General features: G+C 46.4%; 1 protein-coding gene across 2 annotated transcripts in view; it reads left to right on the top strand.

Annotated features, from left to right (window-relative positions):
* Positions 1-1,431: 1,431 nt before the first annotated feature.
* The window catches only part of KCNB1 (potassium voltage-gated channel subfamily B member 1), a 142,572-nt gene continuing 124,055 nt past the window's right edge, over positions 1,432-19,948 (top strand). Inside the window, exons 1-2 of one of the 2 annotated variants that reach the window (XM_075768451.1) lie at positions 1,432-1,832; positions 2,997-3,662. In XM_075768451.1, coding sequence (XP_075624566.1) covers positions 3,096-3,662 — 567 coding nt within the window. In that variant the 5' untranslated portion in view covers positions 1,432-1,832; positions 2,997-3,095. Of the gene's footprint in view, positions 1,833-1,947; positions 2,061-2,996; positions 3,663-19,948 lie in introns of those variants that run through there. The other variant, XM_075768452.1, reaches the window with a different exon arrangement.

Genomic DNA, 19,948 nt, shown 5'->3' on the forward strand with positions numbered 1-19,948 from the left:
TTATTTTCCCTCCTACCACCCTCTTCCCGCAGATGAGCAGCCTGCATTTGTCACAAGGGGAGATAATGTGCCCTGGATGCCAGTGCTAACAAATAACTTGCTCTCCTACATCACCTGCCAGCTAGAAGTTTCAAAGTACTTTGTAATCATTAACAGACTTAGGTTTCCAGCCCTGATCAGGGGTTTTAATATCTGTTGTAAGAGGAGTAAAGTAGGGTGGTCTGATAGTGAAATGATGCAAAAGTAAGAGGAGAACTGATGTGCTCTGGATTCTGATTGTAGGTTTTCATGGGGTAGGGGGAGCTACTGCAGCAGGGGGGCACTGGGCTGACAGCTGGTCAACAGGTTTTATTCTCAATTCTTCTTTCCAGCTCCCCTCTGGGTGATCTTGCTTTTCTATGTCTTAATTTCCCCATCTGCAAAAAGAAGGTTGTGATTCACTTCTCCTTGTGAGAAATTCTGAATATAGGTGATATACAGTTGTGGGAGGTACTGGAGAAAAAGGCCTGGCCACACCAACACTGGGATTTCAGAAAGTCATCTCTAAGGAAGATGTGGACGTTCAAACACCAAAGATAGTAGCATAACAACTGATGTTGTATACACTGGGCAATGGGAACCAGGTGGGAGAGAAGCATGGAAAGTGGGGAAAAGCAGCACTGAGAGTCTTTTTGCCTAGTTAATCACACAAAATCAGACACTGCACTCCTATTTTAGAAACCTTGTAGTAGTAATTGTCACTAGAGTCCAAGAGCCATGGTCAATCAATGCAAGATGAGAAAGGGCTAACGAGCATGGCTGTGTACCTCTGATGGTAGTACAGAGTAGCAGAGGGATACTTTGAATGCTGTGCTGTTGCCTGGCAAGTTACCCTTTTCTCCATTTCTGTTGTGTTTTCAGGTTAGTAAATGTTCCTTTTTATTTTATTTATAGTCCTAATCAGCAGCAGAGATCCACTGTTATTCCTCCCATCTGCGTCTGCAAATATATGCAACCATCATGAGAGTAGGCTCTTTCCTTTGACAAGGGGCTGCCAGGTGAGGACGAGGGCCCAATTCACTCCTCCTTACAGAGTTGATGCGTGGCCTCATTGAGCTCAGCTGCTCCTGGCTCAGCAAGCAGGGCCTGGGAAGCAATAGGGGCCCAGCTGGGCTGATCAGTGCTCTCTGCTCGTAATTTTTCTCATGACACCAATTTTTCACGGATGATCCCACCGGAAGCTGGAGGACGGTGGGAATAACCCCATCCTCTTAAGGAGGGATGCTGTGGCTTTCCCTTCGGTGCTAGATCTGTTCCAGGCGCCTCCCCCACCCCAGGGCCCGGACAAGAAAGCGTTAACTTTCCCTGCAATGCTGCATCCCAGCTCACGGTGGAGCTGCCTTCCTCTCTTCCACCCACAACTTCCAATTCACTCCAAACAACTCCGGGACAGAATTGCAGGGAAAAGCTGGAGGTTCAGACTAGACTTGTTGATCCCCATTCCCAGCCAGCAGAAGGAAGTACCGAAGCTTTCCTTTGTGTCTACACAGAGAGAGGGCTGGCGGAGCGGGGGCAGATGCGGCTCTGGCGTTGACTGTAGGCAGGCGTGAGGAGCCGCAGTCGAGGGAAGGCCTTGGAAAGCTTCCTGCCGAGGGAACCGATTTACCTCGTTTCCCTTCCCCTCCCCCCGGGCTCCGTGGACAGCCGGGAGCGCGGCCGCCATCCCTCCGCCTTGAGGCTGCCCGCGGGGGGATGCGAGCGGGGCCACCACTGCTGCCCACCCCGCCGCAAGATGTAGCCGCCCTCGGCCTCGCACAGCCCCGCACCGCCTCGCTGGGAGCCCGCAGGAGGAGGTAGGTGCGGGCCGGGCTCGGGCCGAGGGAGGGGAGCCTTTCCCCACGTCCTGCGGCGGCGGCTGAGGAGCAGCCCCGGCGGCGTCCTCGAGGCAGCGGTGGTATTTCGGTTTTGGGGCTGGGGGGACCTGGATCGGTGGGGAGAGGGACTGAGCTCTCGGAGCTGTGCGGCCAAGCATGGAAGAGCCGTTCCTTCCTGCGCCGGGGTTTCTCTTCGTGCCATCTTGTGTAAGCAACAGTGCTCAGGGCTGTCCTTAAGCCGCTCGGGTTTGCAAGGAAGGCTCGGGGTTTTTCCTTATTCCTATTTTCGTTGACTTCCCTGTTATGCAGAGGTCGGCGTGGGGTGCGTGGGGCGGCGTGCCTGGGCAGCCCAGAGAGGTAGAGTGCGTCGTTAGAGTGTCTGGAAATACCCCCTTTTGCCTTCTCCAGCTCTGTCTTCGGGGAAATTTGCAAGGCTGGAATTACAGAAAGCCTCCGCGTCTCCCTGCAGCCTACGCGGCTGAGCAGGGCAGGGCGGGGGCCGGTGCCCCGGCTGGGTCATGGGGGCACTCGGGGTCCGGCGTCCGAGATCCGGCAGGGCCCCTCTGCGGGAAGGGAGCAGCGGCGGGGCCGGGTGCTCCCGGCCGGCAGCTCCGGGATGGGGGACAATGTGCCAGCGCACCTCTGGCTAGCAGCCCGGCGCCTTTTGGGGCGTATTGCTGAGTGGTGTTCGGGGGAGCTCTGTGCTCTCCACTGTCAGTCACCAGTTCCCAGCCCTTTGCTAGCAGACGCTCCCGGGCCCGTGCCTAGCCTCCACAGCTTCCCCCGGACGGGGTGTGCAGGCGACCCTCCCGGGCAGAGGCGGGGGCCCGCCGGGGGAAGGCGCGGGGGGGGGGGGGACTACACACCCGGTCGCCGCCCGGGGGAGCTCGGCGGCAGCGCCCGGGCCGACACGTGGGAGCGGGCGGTCTTCAGCACCGCGGGCGCGGACAGCGCCTGCCCGCGGCCGCCCGCCCGCCGGGGCGCGGAGCGCGGCACAGCACCGCCGGGGCGTGCAGCGCCGCCGCCGCCCCCTGAGCTGATTAGCGGGGCCAGGCGCTCCCCCGCGCGTGGATAAGACAGCGCCGAGGCGACCGCGGGCGCGGAGGTCAGCGGGCGGGGACCCATGGTTGGCCTCTCTTGCAGCTCTTGGGCATGGAGGGGAAGGAGAGGTGAGGAGAGCCGGCCCCCGCGTGCCCTGCCCCACGCCGCACTTTGGAGCGTCCAGCCTGAGGGGGACCAGCGATGCCTCTGGGGATGAATAAGCATGGATCTCGCTCTACTACTTCTTTGCCTCCAGACCCCACGGAGATCGTCAGGAGCAAGGCCTGCTCCCGAAGGGTCAAGCTCAACGTGGGGGGGCTGGCTCACGAGGTTCTCTGGCGGACCTTGGACAGGTTGCCACGGACCAGGCTGGGTAAGCTCAGAGACTGCAACACACATGACTCCCTCATGGAGATCTGTGATGACTACAACTTGGAGGAGAACGAGTACTTCTTTGACAGGCATCCCGGGGCATTCACATCAATCTTGAACTTCTACCGTACTGGCAAGCTGCACATGATGGAGGAGATGTGCGCCTTGTCCTTCAGCCAGGAGCTGGACTACTGGGGGGTGGATGAGATCTACCTGGAGTCCTGCTGCCAGGCCCGCTACCACCAGAAGAAGGAGCAGATGAACGAGGAGCTGAAGAGAGAAGCTGAGACCCTGAGGGAAAGGGAAGGGGAGGAATTTGATAACACTTGTTGTGCTGACAAAAGAAAAAAGCTCTGGGACCTCCTGGAGAAGCCCAATTCCTCCGTAGCGGCCAAGGTAAGATCTCCACATTTCTTCTCAAGTCTTGTCTATATTGGCTGTTGACTGTGGTGATGCTTACAGGAGGTATTGCCATGCTATCGTTTCTTTAGCATCTGGGTACTGGTGGCTGGCTGGAAGCTGTGAGTGAAGGGGAGAAAGGCCTCCCAGATGCAAAGAAAGTTTAATGTATCTTTTTTTGGGTAGTTTGGAAGGGATCTGGTTTGAGCTTCCCTGGGGCAGTCTAGGCTGCTCAGTGTGGGAGCAGTTTGGCTGACCCCTGGGTCAGCATATGCTGATTGCCATGTCTGAAGGTTAATTGACTTGTTATCCTGTGGCCTGTATTAGTGCACTTTGTCATAGAGATTTCTTTGGGCCTAAAACATACGTGTCTCCTACTGCTTAACCAAACTGGCTTTTAAGAAGAGGAAATCTACTTGGAACTCTTAGACCCAGGTCCAGTCAGGAAATAATGTCTTCCCTTGTAGAGTTGAATTTAAAATTCTCTGGTGCAATGCATTTAGTTATTTGTATCATGCAGTCCTAGGCTGTGGGACTGCTAAAGCTAGTGTTTGAATTTCATCTTTTACCTGAATCCAGCCTATTTTAAGTCTCCCTGTGCAATACTGCTACAGCTCTGTCTCTGTCAATAGTTGAAGTGCTGCTTACTCTGAAGTTGGTGCCAGTGCAACAGATCTACTTGAAGGTGTTTGGAAGATAACATACATGATAAGAGAAACCAATGTCAGAGTTGGCTCTGATAATTTAGCTGTCTCATGTTAGTCACATATTCTTTAGTGAGGAAAATCTCTGCAAACACAATGAGTTAGTAACCATGGGGACAAAAGCAAAGGGGGAGAGGTTGAAAACTGTGGAATGAATAGCTGAAAAGCATGAGAGACTGAACACTGTGGACCAAAACTTGAATTTTCTATGTACAATGTCCTCACAGTATGGCGAAGAAGTGGGAGTCCCCAGCTACCTCTTTAATGTCACCTCCCTGTTGTACATACATTTGCAAATGCAAACCTTAGCTCCATCCCATAGGAAGTCTGGCTTTGGTGGGCTATTTATGAAAACAGACTTCTTTCCCTCTGTGTTATTGAAATGTTGCTCATCATGAACCAAAAGCATGCATGAAAGTTTGGGGAAGGGATTTTACGAAGTGTGGAGCTAAGTGCCTCATTCTGGCAGGGGAAGGGAGAGGCATGGTTGGCTGCTGAACCAATTATCACTTTTTTTAATGACAAATGGAACCCCAGAATGTCTTTTTCTCTCCAATGGCATGGATGACACTGTGCTGAATGCATTAATCATTTACAAGGCTCCTTTGGCACAGTCCTGGAATCCCGAAACACAAGCCCCAGGCATCACTGTCTGTGGCACTGACTCAAAATCCATTAGAGACTGTTGATGCTCATGATTTATTGTATATGAGCAGGGGTCATTCTTGCCAAATAAGTGTCTTTTGTGATTTATAAATTAAATACACTCTAGCTTAATTTTCTGAGAAAATTCTCAGAGTAAGTGAATTCGGCATTGCAGGCTCTGGATTAATTGAGAGTGAATGCTAATGCATTATTATCCTTCCCATTTAAAGCTACCATTCTGTGACTTCATTACTGTAATGAAAATGGTGCTGTATGTTCTCAGACCTCAAATATTGCAGGAGTTCCCAAACACAGATTTCTACTTATTTCAAATGCAGCAAGGAAAATGGGCATGATGAACAATTAGTTTACCAGGCAGGGTCAGAAGAGCTGCTAAGCCTATTCTTTATCTGATTTTCTCCCTGCTGGTGGATAGCTTTTCTCTCATGCTAGAGTATGCCCTTTGCTTTGATCACCTTCATGAGAATTCATTCCACATATTGAATAGTCTGGACCCAGTCTTTAGCTTCTGATGGAAGGACATGGGGAGAGAGAGTTGGCAGCCTGACCCTTTATCTGACCTAACCAGCTGTGTCCAGGCTCTGTTTCAGGCTGCATTTTCTAAATCTGAACCTCTGCCTGATAGCTCCTGGCCAGCTTTCCTCAGCTGTCTGCTCAGTGGAGCACTTTTGCAGAGGCCATGGGCCTCCAGGAACTTCTGTGACCTTTACTAAAGCCGGACTCCATCTGCTTTGCCAAGTCTGGGAGCTCAAACTGTTCCTATAGAAAAGGAACAAAGGAAACTAGTCCGAGGTTTAATGACTGTCACTGAAGGACCTAAAATAACTGGAAAATGTGTACTACTATCACTTACGCTCTTTCTTCAGACTTGTGCCACTCAATGCAAAGGTTTTTACATTTACATGTAAGAAATACAGGCTCCCTTCATGTTCTCTCTAAGAAGTCTAGAAAATGGCTACAAATGTAGGTTCTCCTCTAAACCCAACACCATGCCTCATCATCTAGCTCCCACTCCAGCAAGGTGGGCTTTCTTGCTGGCTGTCAGCGTTGTTTGTATTTTTAACATTTTCTGCACACCACCTAGCCATATTCCTCCATAATAGCTTTCTGCAGAACTTCTCATGATTATAGTGGGACTCGTTAAATACTGAGAGAGCGAGTTGTTTTCTATTTGGTAGTGTTGTTGTTTTTTTGTTGTGTTAAAAAAAAAAAAAAAGAAAAAAGGAACTATGTGATGTACCTCAGGGTGGAAAACAGCATTCAAATAAGAAGAATAATCCCCCAGACCTTAATTTTTGTTGCTCTTATATCCACTGGGGATTTACCCATATCTTTTGACTAATCTGTCTGGCTTTTAAACTAACCACCTCATGGCAAGCAGTGTCTTATTTATGTGCAATGCTTCACCCTGTAGGTGACTGGAAAGAATACTCTGTGAGATCTTATAATACCCACTCTTTGAGAGCCTCCATGATGAGGCATCAGACAGCTGTTGAAGCCCTAGGCTTGCTGACTTCTTATCCCCTAGCACTAGTAGAGGGGTATTTGCTCCCTTCCTATAATGCTGCAGTTCCCTCGCAGCTGTAACTGAAGCTGCACCATCCTTGTGTGAGGTGCTGTAGAGCTGCAGGGCAGCGCTCCAGCCCTTCCCCAGGGTCAGCCTATGCAACAGGCACCTGAATCATGTCACCCACCATTTAACTTGGAGGCACTTGCTGTGCTGTACTCCCCTGCACTTACCTTGCCCAGCGGGAAAACCCCTATGCACAAAATTGAGCACTGAGGGACTCTCCCTCTACCAAGTGAAAAAATATGTACTGGGCAGTTATTTAATAAAACTCTTCATTTCTGTCTTTCTAGCCTTACAAGATATTTTAAAGGATCTGTTCCTCCTGCTTCCTGTGACTCTATTTGCCTGTATATCCCTGAGAAATACTCACTGCAGTCTTTGCGGATGCTTCCTCCTCTTCCTGCAATCACTGTTTTTGCACGGTCCTGCTTATTTTTATCATTCTCACAGTCTCCCTCAATAGTTTGATAGTTTATTTTTTGGTTTTGTTTTTTAAATAGTATTCTTCCTGTACTTTGGTGTACTCACGCATCCATTTTTAACCACAGAGGACTCTCTGGTGCTTGGTTCTGCATGGATTTACCCTAGATGAAGATGGGGTGCAGATATTTTCTGGAGTAGCTATTACATGTTGTTGCATGGTAGTTTTCCTTTCCTCAGGAAAGAAAAGCAGCTCTCCAGAAGCCAAACAAAACTGCTGCTCTTTCTTGGGACTTAGTGTCTATGTCAGGGCAGTAGTTCTCCAGCACTCTGGTTTGGGCTTTTAATCTTAATTACTCTAAGTCTGGGCAGCTGGTTTCTGTCACCCACAACCCAGCTAGCAGCCCTGGGTTTCCAAAGCTGAAGTCCCTGCTGTAGCTGTTGGTTTTTACTAACCAAGCTAGTTAGGATCTCTGGGTCAACCTGCCTGGTGAGACATTCGTGCCCCTTGGGAGAGCCAGAATAGCTGTAATTCCAAGTAGACTTCACAGCATCCTGAAAAAATCAGACTGCAGTTGTTCCATGCTTTCCAATGTAAACAAATAACAAATTAGACCAACTCAACATTTTAATTAACTTATATGGTCTTGGAAATCCTCTGATCACCTGGACCTTTCCAGCAACTCTGCAAGAACATTGCCCTTTTTACCTCTTAGGGGGAAAAGAAATCCTTTCTTCTTTTAGTCCTTACAAATTATTTCCCCAATCAATATTTGAGCAATTAGTGTTGCATGGGGGAGGGGAAGTCTGCTCCTCTTAGACTCCTCTGCGTGTGTGAGTTTCATCTATTTTTTTCTTGCTGTCCTGAAGGCTGAGAAAAACACGATGACATCACCATTTTTTTTGCAAAAAGCTTCTCTGCATATCTGCATGTCAAGTAGGATGTGCACTTCCTCTCCTCCTTGCTGCCTCCACTTCCCACTTGTCCCTGTTCTGTTGGGAGCTCAGCTGCAGCAATCCCTCCATTCTGGCAAGCTATTTCTTATCCTTTCCCCTGTTCCTACTATGTCTCTGCCAGTGCAATAATATCACGTTTACTCTTGATAACATTCAACTCCAATTCAGCAGTCTTACTATGCATGCCTTTACACTTGTTGAACAGCTTTTCTTGAGCTGCCCACTGCTCTCTGCTGCTAATCTCTGGATGCATTGCTAAGGGATTGGGGAGGTGGCTCGGTAAGCTCTTTTCTTATTATTGTTGATAGTAGTGACAAAATAAGAATGATAAAAGCCTCTTGGAGATGCATTTGCTACATCTAGAGTGTTCTTCCCCCACGTGGGCTTTCTATTCCTGGCCTTCCCTTATGGCATGCAGTTTTCATTCATCTCTAAACCTGCCTGAATTTAGCATCAAGTGGAGGAAACCCCTCTCCCTAATTGCAGGGGTCACATCTTAGACATGTCTTGTCTGTTTCAGGCTTCTATCACAGGGCAGACGTTGACTTTGTTAAAGTCAGATTGCCCATATTTTGCTTGCATCTGTGGCTTTCATTTTTCTGATGCAGCTACTGCCTTGGCTTTTCTGCTATATATAGGAGACTTTTTTTCCCCTCATACAAAGCAAACTCCTGTCTTCAGAGATCCTCAAAAGCAGAGCCTTGTTCCAAAGCCTTTCCCCTGGGTTCAGAGATTTGCCACTTTGGTCTATAGCTTATCGCTGGGTTTCTAGCACAGCACTGTCCTGTGGACGCACAACCGATTGCTGTTCTGTATCAGTCTCTCTTCATCTTGCAGCTCCTTTCTGGGTGCTTGTCCTTCCAGTGAACTTCTTAAATCTTTTGTCTGGGGAGCCCTAATTCCTGTGTTTAGTTCCCTGCAATGTGCCCTCTGCTTCTGTCTCACCAATGACCTTCCCAAAATGTATTGCTGTGCTGCCGGCTTCCAGAACTCTTCTGCATTACAGCCTCCCTAAACTCCCATTTTGGGAAAAAAAACCCAAACCCTAATAATACTGTCAGCCTGATAATTACATCCTGTGATTCCTTCCTGGCTCTAAAGAGGAGTCACTGTAAGACAGGAGACATCCAGGCCATGACATCACATTGGCTTGTTAGTCTCCCATATCCCTAAGGCAACATCCCATTTATTTCCTGCATGGGATGCATCTGTCAACAAAATGCCTGTTCTAAGTTCTCCAGGTGGGATCCTCACCCTTCAAAGGCAATCCTTTCTCCAGGCCTGTTACTACAGCCCCAACCAACCCTTGGATCCAGGCAGGCAGCTGCCTGGCACTTCCTGCCTGAAAATGGTCTGGATTCAGCAGTTTACAAGCCTGCAGATCTGCTGTCTCTAAAGAATTTTATAAAAGGAAGGTTGAAATTGTTACACCTGGCAGTTCCTTTGATGTATTTGCCATACAGTCCATGAAGTATAGTATGCATAAACATGTATATGTAGGCATACTCCTGGATTTTTAAATTATCTGTAATTTCTGCTAGGAGAACCTGAAGCAAGTTTGTGGTCCTCCCTGAGCATCCACATCTGTGTGAGACTGCCTGCCTCAGGAGGGAAGTGATAAGCTTATGTGCTTGGGCTGAATTCCTTAGAGGACCTGTGCTACAGAAGTATAGTCAATGCTGTTTTTAAAGCACCAGCTCTCAATTGTACCTTTGAAAAATTTCTGAGAAATTAATTCCCCTTGCTGCCCAGTGTTCTCCCATCCTGCTCAGCCTGTGAGCAGACATGGTTTAAGGTGCCAACATCACCAGTCAAAAATGTAGGAAATCTTGCAAGAATGAAAAATCTGTTTTGTTCAGCCGTAACTGCAGAGGTTTAGTAATAATGGGATTCAGAAGAAGAGTGCTGGGCCTGACCCATCCAGGAAATGTCAGCATGCTGTAACGCTCACAAAGTGTGGGTGCAGCTTTGGCTGGTACCTGTGCAAAGCACTTGCATGCACTGCTGAGTCAAGCACGCTGTGCCCTATGAGGGTGCGCTGACTGCAGCAGTGTTCAGAGCTAGCTATGCAGAGGCACTCCAGAGCTGTGTAGAAAAATCACTTTTCATTTTTTTTAAAACACTTTCTTCATTTAACTCTTCTTATGCAGTGGAATAAATAGCCTTGCCATCATGTTCCTCCTTTTACCTGTTCCTCTTGATCCTGAAGATCATGATTTCCTTCTGATTTGTCTTGATGTGAATGCCCCCATGGAGAGGGATAATCCAATGTTACTTTTACAACATGAGCGTTGCTATTTGTCATTGCTAATGGCAAAATATTTATGTCAAAGAAAGTTCACAGCTGATCACTTAGTTCTTATAATAAACACAGTCAATATGATTTACTCCATGGAGCTATCTGGCAGCAACAGAAGAGGCACAACGGGGCCAGTGAATGTGAGCAAAACATTAATATTAGCCTTCTCTGAAGCAGCTATACACGGAAGCTATACGTTGTCACTGCTTGTACTACATGAAGGCAGACACAGATCAGACCCTTACTGTTATGCGAGTTGACCAGTTTGTTTCCTAGATCTAGAGGTTCAGCTCTGTCACACGCTGGGCTGGCTTTCCATCTGTTGTAGTTGGACTGGGAGCACTGGCACTGTGGTACGGTGACAGCCAAGCTCAGACTGGGAGGTTACTGTCCTTATGGGGCAGAACTGCTTCAAGGGCTGATTGGGTAAATTGGCTCTGCATTGCTCTGTGCCATGGACCTTGGAGATGGCAACAGCTCAGGGATCCCTGCCTCACGCTCTGTCACTTAACTGTCATGCCTGAGCTCCTTTAGCTCTGGCACACTCTATCCTTAAGATGACCTTGCCCTAAGTTTAGTCCCTGGGACAATAGCCACACATTCACCTCCTGTCATTCTCAATTACTCAGTACAGCAAAAGTTTGGCTGGTCTCTGGTTTCTCTCTGCTGTCCTAGCTTTTCTTGGGCTCCCCTGACTCCTTTACAATCTGGCACTAGCTGAACACGTTTACCAGCAGGATTCAGTGAGGTCTCTTTCTGATTTTTAATGAAAAAAATCTACTCTTTATTCTAGAGTGCTGAGCATCCTTACGCAAACACTGTGCCTTTGTACCTGCTAAAGCCCCTCCCAACATGCTAGCATTTAAATATCCCAAACGCATTTATTTTCTAGATCCCCCAATAACACCAGCAACCCCAGCCCTGCTACTGTGGAGGGTAAAACTCACATGGAATGTAATGGGAGCAAGTGAGTATTATAATGTCTGTACTCATCAAGCAAAGCTCTCGAAGTGCTTTGAAAAGAGCCTTACAAGCTCTTACAAGCCTCACAGGCAACCTGTGATATATGTATTATCCCCATCTTAAAGTGAAGAGGTGATCATTGCCCAAGGTCAGTGAGGAAGGCCAGGGCAGAGCTGGAACATACACCCCCACCCCCACCCCCCCCCCCCGGCTTCCCTCTGTCTCACGTCACCAGTACATTTTCATGGTACAGGTGAGCATCCAGCAGCCCATGCCCACTGCCTACAGTGTGATATTGCAGAGGGGAAGGTGCTGGCAGCTCTCTGACAGTTTATCCAAAGGAGTAGAGTGAGAAATCAAACCTCGCTTTATTTCAGCACAGGTGGGGAATGAGTGGTTACAGAAAAGTGGAAAGGTTTTCTCTGGTACATCTAAAAGGTCTGTACTGGGGCATTTTCAGCACGCTCTGATGCAATTCTGACTGTAAGGAGGGGATGCTGTCTAACTGTTTTGACAGTTAGCAAGAGATTACATATGTTAGACTATATACATATAAATATAAAAAATAATTGTGGAATTGTATACTTGTATTAATATATATCTGATATGGTATATATTGATATGTATACAGACATAAATATATTTAAAATTGCTCCTCCATATGGGAATTAATTTGTAGCAAAAGCAACCTGTATAAGGAAGGGATTTATTTTCAGTTAAAAATTCCTGATCAGAGCAACCCGTTCCTCTTGAGCACAGGAAACGTAATGAAAAACTCAAAAAATTCCTCAACGGGAGTAGTATCTCCTCAGACAAAACAATTGCCACATTTGATAGCAACAGTGTCTGTGTGAATGTGAGGGACAGTAACTGGTCAGAGCATGGTCTCTTTGGTAGTTCAAGGGCTCCCTTCAGTGTATTTTAGGTAGCAGCCAGGAAAGCTCCTGTGTGGTCCACAAGGACAAGGGTCTTTGGGGGACCATCCATCTCTTTCCCTACTGAATCTCCCAATCAGCCCCTAATTATCTCTTCCCAACGCAGGGCTCCAGCACCTCTCTATCCCCTCCAGCTTCATGTAAGTTTTCAGAGAGGAGAGACCCTGTGGTTTGCTTTTCTCTGGGAATACAAGGTTGCGCTGTTGCCCCATCTGCCGCGTGACCTGTCTTGTGCCACCTCCAGGTGAGATGATGATAGCCAGCCCTTCCCTTGGCATCTAGCCTCTGCCTGGCCTTGAAGATGTATTGACATTTTTAGGAATGTTGCCCCTTTCCCCATTTGCAAGTCTCTCCCATTCCTGTGTGTGTTTTTGCCGAAGTTTGCAGCTATTCTGGTCCAATGATGTGGACTGTTGGTCCAAGGGCTGTGGATGTTGTGTGACTCTTCTTGAGGTGCTGGCACTGCAGTGTGGGGAAGGTGGCCTTAACTCAGCAGTCTGCTGCTTGGTTGTCTGTCTGAAACCCAGGTTTGGGCAAGAGAAATCGATAGCAAAGCAAAAAATGAAGCACTTGTTGGTATCTGAATCTCGTATTGACAAATCTCATGTGAAAAACAACGTTCATGATGCATACATCTAAGCCGATAAAAAACTTGTGTCACTAATAAAAGCAAGGTGAACAGTCAAAACAAATGGAAGGAACAATTTATTCTAAAGTTCATTTTTTTTCTGTGGTACATAATCGGTTCCAGTTATTATGAGTTCAACTTATTCGATGCTGTTTGGACTAGGATTCATCCAGAGTCTCTAGCCAAAAGCACAGATTAGTTTTGCTTTATTTTATTTAAGTCCATTTGCTCTTGTTCATTTTTGAACAAAATGGAGCTGTAAATCTCATTTGCAGTACATAAATAGCATAAACACCAGAAATGTTCTGTGATTGGTACTGATGGACAAAATGTTTCTAAAATGTGATTATACTTTCCAAATTTTATTTTAGACTTAAGATTCCTCCTGGGTATCTCTTAAAAAACAGTCATTTTGCTAAAAGAGTAAATTGAAGATGTGAGCAAAGAGGTCTGTCTCAGTGTCACTACTTAAAATCTTTTGTAGGGGCATGAACTGTAGTAAGCACAGTTTCCATGACACAGTAAATCTCTTCCACATGCCAGGTATGCTTTCCTTGGCTAGTTTCAATGGTATCTGATGGTAGCTTAAACTGGGACTGGAAACGTGTTGTAGCAGATAGCACCAGGAGCAGCTCCTTGGTTCCCTGAGGAGCCTTTTATGTGACTACGTCCAGTTTTTTTCTTACCCTTCTCTGCAGCGATTCAGTGTCTGGCAGTCCCTAGCTTTCTCTGCCCTGGCATCTGAGCGCGTCATAATGTGTTTGTCCTCTCAGTTGTCATGTGAAGGAGAGCAGTACAATTATCCTGGTGTGCTTGGAGAGGGTACAGAGGGACTAACTGGCTTCTCAGGGTCATGGAGCAAGGAATGGAGTTGTAATCCACCCCTAATCCCTGGACCACTTTTTTTTTCTCTGGTGCAGCTGGATCTCAGCTGTAAGCATTCAAGAGGCAGCTGTAATACAGAAGAGCCTAACGCCTCCATGAAACTGCCTAGGAATCCATCTCAGATTGCCAGAAACCTGAAAAAAACCACCCGTCTTGCTTGTATCTGGTACATTCTCAGCTTTGAAAAACTTCATTCACGTGGCTGTAATTTTTCTGTTTATTTCAAAATGTCCACCTATCACTCTGCGCACTTAATTTCTTTTGCATTGTATGCTTTTATTAACAGTAGTGAGCACACATTAAACAAACTTTCTTTACTTCTCGTAATAGGTGCATTTGACCACTTCCACTATTAGTAATTACTGTAACATCCTTGTACTTCTCCATATCTGGCCATTCTCAAAAACTATGGGTTCATCAAATGTCTGGATAAAAAAGGAGTGTAACTCATTTCCGAGGCAATGTTTGCTTTCTGCTGTCAGAACAACCCAGCCTCTGTGGTGGAATAGGGATCTTTCACTCCGTGTTTATTTGTGAATTTTTGGTAAACCTGTCCTTCTTAGCATAAAAGTTAAAGCTTTTTAGAAAAGAAAAGGGTGGCGGGGGGTGAGCGGGGAGGAAGTGTTGTCTCCATTCCTGTCAATGTGCCAGAAGTTTATTAATAATACATAATAATTACACATTGCATTTCTTAGCTCCTTTCATCTGAGGATCTTAAAGTGCTTCACAAACATTATTTAAGTAATCCTTGTGACTGCCTGGTGCAGTAACTATTATTATTGATCTACACTTAAATATGACAATACAGAAGAAATAGTAAATAAGCAAATCTCCCAGATACAGGCAAGAGCAAACCTGGCCTAGAAAGGTAAAGCAAACTGGAGCAGATACAATTTTGTAGCTGTATTTTGCATAAGCAAATCCACCAGTCTGCCTGTCAAAGTATTGGTGCTGTTACATCTAAAGTTGACTGGTGCTGGACACAGGCCGAAGACAGCAGTTAGGAGATTTTCTAGAGCAACGCAGTATTATCTCTGCTGGCAAGAGGAAAGTTGCAATTGGCAGTGGAACTTGTGTCCCTAGTTGAAAGCAGCAGAGCTGGTGGCAGAGGGCTTTGTCTGAAGCAGCCTCAGTGATGGGGTTCACTGATCCTCGCTCCAAGAGAGCATTCCTTTGTTATCCTTTGCAGGAGGGGTGTCCGAGGTGCAACCCATCAAGTATATGTAGTGTCCCATGAAGGGTCTCTAACCCTCAGCAGACCCAGCTGACCACCAAGGCTGTCACAGCGATGGAGTCTCTTCCAGTGCTCACACCAGATGGGTGCAAAGTACCCAAAGCTGTCAGCCCAGTCCAGCTGGGCCACCAAGGGATCACCATGTGGAGTGTGGTCACCATGCAGAGTGTGGTGGCCATCACACCAGAGCTTTTAATCTCTGACAGCTCCCCTGCTCTCCTCCCTTCCACAGGGAGCCACTCCAGAGCTGCTCCCAGGCTGAGTCTGCTTTTGTGGTGTCCTCACCTAGCGTAGCTCTTGGTTCTTTCCATGAACAAAGCTTTAGGAAGTCCTGCGCAGGGTGGACTGCAAACCTCACCTTAGTTCTTTCTCCTTAGCCCTTGGAGAAAGACTTGCATGAGCATCTATGTCTTATTATCTAATAAGTGGCATCACTTAGGATTAGTTCTCAGAAAGAATAGCTTTTGTTAGTGTAGAACAGAGATGAAAAATAAATAAATACCAATGTTCTCGCAGCAAATGCCCCCTCACTTTACAGTTGTACCTCACGCTTATTGCCAGTGAGCTGAATTAAACTTAGGTTAGTCAACACGTGGTGTTGCCTAACCTATCTTCCCCAGGTAAGAGTCTGATCTCAGCAGGTTCTGCAGCATTTAGCTGAGAAAAGCCATGTCTTTTAAATGTCTTAGCTGTTACTACGAGGAAGGCAGGCTCACACAACAGCAGTTTTGGTTTTCAGTGTGAAGTACTGGCGAGTTCTTGCAATGTATTAATATACATTAGGTCAGTGTTGGGAGGGACTAGGAGAAGGTGGTGTGGCCCAGTTTCCCAGGAGTGCTGAAGACCCTCTGAGGTACCATGAGAGCTCTCAGAAATGCCAACCTCTAGTTTTGCCTGCTGGAGGAGACGCCAAATGGCATGACTGGCATTTACTTTTCGTTTATTTTGACAAAGTTGTGGGCTTGGTAACTGACACCAGGTATATTGGGTCCTACTTATTTCGATCCTTCAAGGTAAGTTTGAAGCAGATGAGATGCAGAAGTCTGATTAATTCCTCCTGATCTGGGGCCTACTAGCCCTGCCCTGACTTGATCTTATCAAAGGGAGCTTTTCAGGAACAAGAACCTCACACATCCTTCATGCCACTGGAGGTACTGACACTTGGTGTATCTGTTTTGACCCCTTCGTGACTCCAAGTTCCTGTAGGTGGCTCAGCATGACAGGACAGGGCACTTTTGGGCTGTCCTGCTAAGGAGGTATTTCCATCAAACAGATGATGTGCTGCATTCTAGATCACATCCTGTATCAGAGTTCATTTTCTAATTGACGTGTTTGTGCTCTCTCTGTCTGTGTTTACACACAATGTTATTCTACAGGAGTAACTTTAGACTTCCAGCAATCCCAGGGAATGGTCTCATTTAACACCTGCAGCCCTGGCCAAAGCCAGCTTTAGTATATGCCATCTACCTACTGAAATATGAGACTTTCATCATGGTAGGCAAATGCGATGGGTCCCACTATAGTGATTTCTGGCCTCTCTTTCCTCTCTACTGAACACTGGAGCAGGCATAATTCCATTATTTTTGCATGTCCATTAAGCTAAAGAAAAAATTTGCTAAAGTTTCTGGCTATGAGTGAATGGCCATGAATGAAACCCACTTGACTTAGTAGTTATTTTTAAAGATGTTCTTAAGAGCTGCTTGTAAAGTGGCTGTGAAATACTTTTTAGTTTGGGCTGTCTTCTGGAAAACTTGCTTCACGGTCCAGATAACTTGGGCATGGCGATGCCACTTCCAGGACTTACAGATGTAATTTATTTAATTTATAGACTCTTTGTAGGAAGTTCCATCTTTTTGTTCAGTGTTTATTTAGCACTAAGTGCAACACTGTCCTGACTCACAGCTCGTGTATGTTACCCCAAAACAAGTAATAAGTATGTTTTACAGAGAAAACAAAAACTGTAGAAAGGTATGGGATTAGTTTCCGTAATTACTAATCCCATAATGAAACTGGCCTGTGTCTTGAGGAGGAGTGGCAGAAGGATGGTATGCCTCTACCTGCTCTTCAACTGTGCTGCTCACCTCACCACCACTGGCTCACTTAAACTGGGATCCTAGTTTCTAGTAGGACTCTGAGCTGTTCAAAGCAGCGAGGGATTAAAGGACCTATTTGGTCATCTTCCTCTTGCACAGAGGCAGTGATCTCTGAAACAGTTAGCAGGGCAGATATGAAGAGAAAGTTATTGCTTTGGTTGTCCAGGGTTAATTCACCTAAGCTGGTTGCATCATGGGTTTTGTTGCTATAAACTAATCCTAAAGCAACTGGGAAGCATTCCCCCAGATGCTCTGTGCTGGTTTCAGTACATGAATGTGTTACTGATACTTTCCACACAGATGTAACCTGTGGTCTTGATTTGAGCAGACGTAGGCAGGCATGTGTGTGCAAAGGAAGGATGAAGAGCTAGGTTGCACAGACAGTTGCTGTGATTTAGCATACAAATCAGGTAGTTGGAATATGCAAATATATCTTGCGGTTTATACAAGCAATTACTTAATCTGTATGTGGAAAAACAGGATAATTGTGTGCAAATTAGATGTATCATTGCATATGGTGCACTTGTGTGTCTAAATGGTCAGCAAATCATATGCTTTCCATCAGTAATTAATGACTTTGCATCCTAAGGGAAACTAAGTACTACGTCTTTTCCTAATTTTATTCTTTTTTCCCTTTACACCAGGTCCTTAAACAGTTCAAATATATGCTGTCATTTCATCCCTTGTTCCCTTTGTTATCACCTACCTGCTGGAATATTTCTTTTCCTTAGCATTTTTTGGGGGCAATGAGCCATAACACTGGTAATAGGCTCCCTCTTCCTGCACACAGAATGATCTTTTGCATCAAAAGTACATTGCAAACCAATTCTTAAAAGCCTGTTTCTTTCAATAAAAGTCCCTTGCCATTGACTTCCTTGCTGTAGTCTTTCCCAGAGTGTTTCTGGTGAGTCCAGTGAGTCAAAATTTAGCTTGATGTTCTTGAATTAGCTGCATGATGTTGTACTGTTTTGGTGTGTCTTCCCTCCATACAGGTGGGATGAAAACCCAAACTGAGAAAGATGATGATCTGTTGGGCAGAGACGTGGCTGATATTGGCAGATCAGGGTCATGGCTTTGCTATGAGCTTTCTGCACAAACCCCAAAAGGTGATTAGTCTCTCTTGTGCCTCTGACCAACGTCCGCAAAAGACAGAAAACCTTTCTTTGTTTTTCCCATGCTTTCTTGGTACAATGTAAATCCTTTGGGCACCACTTCTTTGCCCTGTACTTACACACTGGAGCCCTAATTGAAGGGGCAAAAGAAAAACAGTCTGTCTTTTTACTGCCCTGCTGGTACAGCATTTCTGATTGTGTTCTTCAGAAGGAATACAGATAAAGCTTAGTTTGGCCAGCTGTTGTCTTTTTGATTTAGTATCTTAAGTGAGCAACAGCTAATGATTAATCTTAAATGTCACTTCTCTTCCTTTCAGACTGACTCCTTAAACTGTTGGGATGTTTCAGTACATTTTAAGTAAAGTAATGATGCCCTGTGCCACAGAACAGAGACCAAGTGTGGTAAAGCTCCAGCCTTTGCACCTGTTTCTTTTTGTGTGAAGTGCTGAATAATTGTCTTCTTCATTAACAGCCTGCTGAATTCTGGTGTGTGAGGGTTTAAAAACTCTAATGAATATGGATTATTCCAAATGTTTTCCTTTGGGACTCAGTACAGAATGGAGATTTTTGGAGCTATATGTTTGTATAATAATAAGGAATGGAAGATGCCTTCCCCTGCCCTTTTTCAAAGTTATCTCTTAAGAGTGAGTATCAAAACAGAGACCTGATCCTCCTGCTCTGCTTAGGGCATACATGATGCTCAGATCCAGCTGACCCTCTGGCTGGATCTGGCTAGAGGCAAAATGGAAACCTTGCTAAGAGTGGAAAACTTCAGCACATGCATAACTTTCAGCATGTGAGTAGTCTCCTTGAAGTCAACAAGTCTTAAGCATCTGCTTAACATTAAGCATGTAGCAAAGAGGGAGTGAGTTACGGTGCAATTAAAGGACCCATTTCACTGAGGAGGCCAGGAGCATGTGCTGGTTAAGTTTCTATGAAAATAAGGTCATTTTCCTCCTCCAATTAAAATTCTTCAGTGCTTAAGGTTAATGTGTCATCTGCAGCATCCAAGAGACCCGGAGAAATTGTGGAACAGATGTTCAACAATCTGCCTTTTATTTTTTGTCAGTTTGGGTACTTTCTTCCTTCTGCTTGCAGAAATTGAATCCTTCATATTTACAGGGAAGGCTCTTCTCTGCCCTGGTCAGTCTCCATAGTGTTCCTCCCAAGGAGATCACAGAGTGCTCTGCAGGAGTGTGCTTAAGCCTACTTCACAGGCAGTGAGGCACACTGAAACATTATTAGCTTTCCCAGCTCCCAGGTCAGGTCTGAACCATAGACAAGTGTTTCCCACACCAAGCCAGCCATGCAGGCAGCGCCAAACCACCCCGCGGAGCAGGTGCGCCATGCGCCCTTGGCTGGGGCTTGTTGCAAGCACACCAGCAGTTACCTCCCTCAGCTTGTAAGCCACAGTGAAGCACTTCAAGAGCCTGAGCCCTAGCACCCTCTCTGTCCATTAAGGTCTCATTTGCTTTTTGTGGCTATAATTGTGACAGTGCTGGGCCCAGGAGATGTGGGTATGCCTGAAACAGGGAAGGCAATCTGTATTTTCTCTAATTCAGCCATCTGTCTCCTGTCGCACATTCGGATCAAGTCATTTCACCTCCCTGCAACACTTGGATTTTTTCTGCTGCCAGTGTTGTGGAGCCAGTCTCGCTGCAAGAGAGCAGGACAAAGCGAGGAGAACCTCTTTTTGACCTCATTTGGAAATACCTTCCCAAACTGCACAGCAAACCCCCTCTCAAAGCAGAAATCCATGTAACGGCAGCTCTCTAATGGGCCCAGTTTCTCACCAGGGTGCAGGAGTAGGATGCCCT

This window comes from Balearica regulorum, chromosome 16 (assembly GCF_011004875.1).
Source record: "Balearica regulorum gibbericeps isolate bBalReg1 chromosome 16, bBalReg1.pri, whole genome shotgun sequence".
Lineage (NCBI taxonomy): Eukaryota > Metazoa > Chordata > Aves > Gruiformes > Gruidae > Balearica > Balearica regulorum.